The sequence below is a fragment of the Dama dama genome, chromosome 13 (assembly GCF_033118175.1).
Source record: "Dama dama isolate Ldn47 chromosome 13, ASM3311817v1, whole genome shotgun sequence".
NCBI classification, from domain to species: Eukaryota; Metazoa; Chordata; class Mammalia; order Artiodactyla; family Cervidae; genus Dama; species Dama dama.
The window spans coordinates 30,165,139-30,171,220 of record NC_083693.1 but is presented as its reverse complement, the minus strand read 5'-3'; the positions used below and the strand labels follow the sequence as shown (position 1 = coordinate 30,171,220).

General features: G+C 49.7%; 1 protein-coding gene across 1 annotated transcript; it reads right to left on the bottom strand.

Moving 5' to 3' along the window:
* Positions 1 to 4,439: 4,439 nt before the first annotated feature.
* On the bottom strand, positions 4,440 to 6,082 carry HDDC3 (HD domain containing 3). Its single transcript, XM_061158741.1, has 4 exons — positions 5,927 to 6,082; positions 5,556 to 5,611; positions 5,208 to 5,448; positions 4,440 to 4,899 (listed from the first exon to the last, which is right to left on the bottom strand). The coding sequence occupies exons 1-4, from the start codon at positions 6,036 to 6,038 to the stop codon at positions 4,769 to 4,771; spliced, it is 540 nt and encodes a 179-aa protein (XP_061014724.1). The 5' UTR covers positions 6,039 to 6,082; the 3' UTR covers positions 4,440 to 4,768.

Genomic DNA, 6,082 nt, shown 5'->3' with positions numbered 1-6,082 from the left:
GTTTAACTTCTAATTAATATTTCTCAGTGTTTAATTTTTTAAAAAAAATCAACCAGGGGCCTTAGGAGTAAGGGAGAATTTGAGAGGAAAGAGCCCTGGGGGCAGATACCGTTTGCCCATGAGCGAGTGCCTGCTTTCAATGCAGGATCCTCTGTTAAGGAACATGGAATTTCTCTTCAATTACAAACACACATGGTGTTCCAGAAAGGCATGTAGAGCTCATTTAGTCCAACCCTCTCATTTTACAAATAAGCTGAGACCCACAGAGGTTACATGAACTCCCCCATGTCAGTGGCAGAGCCAATTTAGCGTTCTTTCCACTATACAATATCGATACCAGGCTATTGCACAAATCCATTTTCAGTGAAATAAAACACATTAAAAACACACACACACACAGAACCAGGACATGAGAGAAACAACTTCAACCACTGGCAATGGATAGGATTCTATTCCTCTCTGGAACTCTCTACCCATGGAGAGCCATTTTGTGTCCAGGAAGAACGGAGGGCTATGTGGCCAGCTGGAACCATGAAGAGAACAACTGACTTAGTGGGCCCCCCTGTGCAGGGTGGGCAGGCCACACTGCACTCTGATTCAGCTTGCCTAGGGGATGAGTATAACCTGTGTGGAGAGACTGACATCCTTACCCTGAAATTGACCTGTGTACCACACTGTCACCATGTTTAACTAATGATGTTCATGCACTCAGAGGAAGGAAATCATAGTGTGAGTGGTAGGAATGAGGCTTCCCATCCAAAAGAGAGATTTTTGAACTAAATTTTTGCTTTTCCCTAACAAAAAAATGTGTACAAAGAACAAATACTTCAAGGAGCAATTCTTACAGGAAAAAACAACAACAACAACAACATGATAGAGGACAGACTAGATCCTTCACATCAAACCTCAATTTTACTTAGGGTCAGAGGGAAATTGATCGTTAACAGTTGCCAGGACCAAGTGATTCTGCAAAGAGTGTCCATCCATTTTTGGCTCCTGACTTAGACATTGCTCAGTTCAGTTCAGTCTACTCAAAGTCATGTCCATCGAGTCGGTGATGCCATCCAGCCATCTCATTCTCTGTCATCCCCTTCTCCTCCTGGCCCCAATCCCTCCCAACATCAGGGTCTTTTCCAATGAGTCAACTCTTTGCATGAGGTGGCCCAAGTATTGGAGTTTCAGCTTCAGCATCAGGCCTTCCAATGAACACCCAGGGCTGATCTCCTTCAGGATGGACTGGTTGGATCTCCTTGCAGTCTAAGGGACTCTCAAGAGTCTTCTCCAACAGCACAGTTCAAAAGCATCAATTTTTTGGCACTCAGCTTTCTTCACAGTCCAACTCTCACATCTGTACATGACCACTGGAAAACCATAGCTTTGACTAGACGGACCTTTGTTGGCAAAGTAATGTCTCTGCTTTTTAATACGCTATCTAGGTTGGCCATAACCTTCCTTCCAAGGAGCAAGCATCTTTTAATTTCATGACTGCAATCACCATCTGCTAGACATTGCTAGTTGAGAACAAACCTGAACTGAAAGAACTCTGAAATTAGGAGTAGGCACGGGAAACAGAGACTTCATTTTTGGGGGCTCCAAAATCACTGCAGATTCTGACTGCAGCCATGAAATTAAAAGACGCTTGCTCCTTGGAAGGAAAGTTATGACCAACCTAGACTGCATATTAAAAAGCAGAGACATTACTTGGCCAACAAAGGTTCATATAGTCAAAGCTATGGTTTTTCCAGTAGTCCTGTATAAATGTGAGAGTTAGACCATAAAGAAGGCTGAGCGCCAAAGAATTGATGCTTTCCAACAGTGTTGTTGGAGAAGACTCTTGAGAGTCCCTCGGACTGCAAGGAGATCAAACCAGTCAATCCTAAAGGAAATCAATCCTGAATATTAATTGGAAGGACCGATGTTGAAGGTGAAGCTCCAATACTTTGGCCACCTGATGCAAAGAGCTGACTCATTGAAAAAGACCCTGATGCTAGGAAAGATTGAAGGGAGGAGGAGAAGGGGATGACAGAGGATGAGATGGTTGGATGGCATCATCAACTCAACGAACATGAGTTTGAGCAAGCTCTGGGAGATGGTGAAGGACAGGGAAGCCTGGCATGCTGCAGTCCATGGGGTTGCAAAGGCATCTGAGGCTAAGCGACTGAACAACAACGAGGCACAGGAAGCCTGTGTGGGGGTGGGAATGAGGCTTCCTTGGCATTTGGAACATGACAGGGTTGAAGATGGAAGACACAGCATTCAGCATGGAGGCCTGCAAAGCTCACTGATGGAGGAAAGACAGGTTTACTTTGTCAGAATGCCTGGGGAAGTGCCTTCAAACTGAATGAGTAGACACTTGTCCTGTTGCCCCCTCAACTAATGCTTCAGAATGCTAAATAAAATATTAAAAATGTAAAAGCATAGTCATACTCAAGAGGAAATCTCCTTTGACTACGAAAGGAGAGAACAACTACCTCATCTTCTGCCATGAGCAAAAGATGAGGCCGTGCAGATCCGGAGAAAAGGACAGATCCTCGGAGGGGCCAGGAATCTCTGTTGACCTAATTCTAGGCCAGAAGCAAAATTGTTTTTTGTTTTGGCCATGCTGCAAGGCTTATGGGATTTTTAGTTCCCCAACCAGGGATTCAACCCAGGCCCTTGGCAGTGAGAGCACAGTCTTAACCACTGGACTGCTTGGAAAGTCCCCAGACATATTCCCAGCCCAGCAAAAGCCAACGTAAGCATACAAGTAAATTGTGAAGCCCTCTATCTCGGAGATTTAAGGTAGTAATGTATTAACATTAATTTCCTGATGTCAATGGTTGTACTTTGGTTCATATAGACTGTTTTTGCTTGCATTGGGTGTTTGTTGCTGCTCGAAGGCTTTCTCTAGTTGTGGTAAGCAGGGGCTACTGTTTGTTATAGTGTGCAGGCTTCTCATTGTGGTGGTGGCTTCGCTTATGGAGCACAGGCTCTAGGCATGCGCAGGCTTCAGTAGATGCAGTGTGTGGGCCCTAGGGCATGGAGATAGTCATTGCTCCACACGGGCTTAGTTGCTGCACGCCTTGTGGAATCTTCCCGGACCATGGATCAAACCCCTGTACCCTGCCTTGACAGGCAGACTTTACCACTGAGCCACCAGGGGCGTCCTAGCGTGGTTGGAGTTAACCTCAATTGTGGTCCATCTTGTTTGGTTAAAAAGGCTCAGAGTGGCAAAAAGAGGGAGTCTGGTCTTGATTTTGACACTACTCTGTTTAGTCATTAACAGGTCTTCTCACCTCTCTGAGCTTCATATTGCATCTTTGTAAAGTGAGAACAATAATCCCTACCCTGCCTATCTCATCCAGTTATTATAAAGAACAATTAGGAAACACATGTGAAAAGAAAACATCAATCATCTTGTGACCAGGAAGTGGCCTTTGACCTAACAACCCTCCTCACCCCCGCAAGTGTACCTGTTTAGAGTGGGCTAATAACCCTCATCCAACCAGTCCATCCTAAAGGAGATCAGTCCTGGGTGTTCATTGGAAGGACTGATGCTGAAGCTGAAACTCCAATACTTTGGCCATCTCATACGAAGAGTTGACTCATTGGAAAAGACCCTGATGCTGGGAGGGATTGGGGGCAGGAGGAGAAGGGGACGACAGAGGATGAGATGGCTGGATGGCATCACCGACTCGATGGGCATGAGTTTGAGTAAACTCTGGGAGTTGGTGATGGACAGGGAGGCCTGGCGTGCTGTGATTCATGGGGTTGCAGAGACGACTGAGCAACTGAACTGAACTGAACTGAACTGAATAACCCTCAGCTGCTCAGCAGTGATCAACAACACTTCACTTGATCCCTTCAGGTGGACGCCTCGAAAAGCTCTGCCCCTTCTCCCAGACCCTGATGGGTTTCAAGGGTTGGTCAGTTCCCAGGCCACTTCCTGGGGCACCTGGAAGTTCCTGTCGCTTAGCAACAAAAGGAATCAGAGATGGGATGATGGTGAGACAGGGTGGGGTGCCAATCGCAGCAGGTTTCCGTGGCAACCGGGGTATGAGGGACCCTCCCCCCCTCACAGGCCCTATCATGTTGCTGCTGGGGACTCTGCTGAGCAGACCTGCCAGTAAGCAGGGTGGCACTTCTTTCCAATACATATGTCAATCCATATGTCAACTTCTTTCCCACCCGACTTCCTCAGTGAGGAAGCCTACCAATTTCTGAGCATCTATGTGTCAGGCATGTCACCTAGCTCAACCCTGATAGTTACACAACCTATCCCACTGATAAGGAAACCAAGCTCTGAGGGGGTTCAGGCCCTCAACCTGAGGGACCTATCCCAGAGGGTACACAGTTGGAACCCTGCCCTAATGAAGGGCAGATATCTCCTCCCGACACACACATACACACATCAGTTCCCCACTGGGGAGGCTGGAAGAGGAGCAGCAGCAACTCAAAGCTTTATCCAAATATTTTATTTTGCATAATGACTTTCAGACCAGCATTTATAGATAAGCCTAAGTCCCTGAGGGGCCAGAGATCCCACCTTGCAAAACAACAAAGAGACCCAAGGCCTGGAGAGGGGCAGTGAATGCATTAGAAATGGATGGGGCGCATCATCCCACAACCTGGGGCTCAGCTTAGTTGGTAGATCTTCAGAGTCAGAAAAGACAAGTGTATTTGGTCTCTAATATCTGTGCTGAGCGAACCAGGGAGAGAGCTTGGGAGGCATGGAAAGGCTGGAGTATGCATCTTCTCTGGCCTGGGCAAGGATGGCTCCAAGCACCACTCAGAGTGTCAGCCCCCGCTCCTTAAACAGCTGCCTTAGGGCCTCTTCCAGCTGTCGGTTTGTTCCCTGGAGCCCCTTCACCACCTGTGCTGCCCACTCGAAGTATTCCTGGACTCGGTGTTCAGACCATCCTGCGTAAAAGTGGACAGAAAACCGCTCCTGTTGATGTCCAGGAGTGCCCTGGATTTTGCCCACTTCCTGAGGGGCTTGGCGAGGGGCCATGAGTTCCTGATGGAAGGATTTGTGCTGAAAACTTCCCGTTGGCCCAGCTTCTGTATTTCTACCGTATGAAAGATCAGAAGGGTCTAGTAAGATTAGTCTAGGGAATTAACAAGAACACTTGGGCTTTTATTCCAGGGGAACTGACCAACCTGTGCTTTCAAGATGGATACCCCTCCTTTTTCACTCAGAGCAGGGGTGGGGGGGGGGGAGAGCGTACCCTCTGGGGTGCAGCGATTCAGGTCCCTCAGATTGTACAGCTTATCTGCCAGCTTCACCAGTTTAGCTCCGGGGCTGCTCTGGGGTGCCTGCTCCACCTGCAGCCGCTTTCTCTCCAGCTTGGGCAGAGTCTTGTCATCTGTCACCTCCTCCACCAGGCGCCGCACTTGGTCTCCAAAGTGCAGCTCCACCTCATCCAGGGTGGTGTCTGTGTCCTCCACTGTGTCATGGAGCAGGGCTGCCTGCGGACAGGCTCCCACTTAGTCCTGGGACGCCTGCCAAGGGGTGCCCGAAGCTGACTGGGGCCCCTGATCCCCAGCCCAGCCTCCTAGCAGAGGAGGAAAGTTACCTGTAACACCACAATGTCAGTGATCCCCGCCTCGTGGGTCAGGATCCGAGCCACACCTGACGGGGCAAAGCAGGAAGTCAGGAGGGGTTCAGGGCGGCGTGATGTGGGTTCTGCAGAGCCAGAGGAGGCCGCCCCTCACTAGCGGGGTGACCGTGGGCAAGTCCTTTACTTTTTTTTTTTTGGATGTCCACTGTACACTGGGAACAGCCATGCCGACCGCCCCAGGTCGCTGTGAGTCTTAAACACGAACTGTGCCTGGCACAAAGCCTGGTACCGACTAGGTGCCCGAGGAGTTGCGCGCCCTCCGCGTTCCCTTCCCGGTCCCCAACCCCAGGAGGCTACAGCCGTGGCTCCCCCGGCGGCGCGCCCACCGATAGGGTGGTTGATGTAGGGGGTCCCTTCGGGGTCCTTCCGCCGCTGCCGTTGGTGCTTGCGGGCCGCGAAATCAGCAGCCTCCAGCAGCTGGGCCACCTCGGAGCCCATCGCGTAGGTGGGGCGGGTACCTTAGGTCCCAGGCGCCCGGGGAG

What these genes read in the sequence shown, in the direction of transcription:
- HDDC3 (XM_061158741.1), bottom strand. Translation starts at nt 6,038, where the DNA reads ATGGGCTCCGAGGTGGCCCAGCTGCTGGAGGCTGCTGATTTCGCGGCC. An exon ending in CTACATCAACCACCCTATCG is followed by an intron (nt 5,612 to 5,926) that starts GTGGGCGCGCCG and finishes TTGCCCCGTCAG; the next exon opens with GTGTGGCTCGGATCCTGACC. An exon ending in GAATCGCTGCACCCCAGAGG is followed by an intron (nt 4,900 to 5,207) that starts GTACGCTCTCCC and finishes ACTTTTACGCAG; the next exon opens with GATGGTCTGAACACCGAGTC.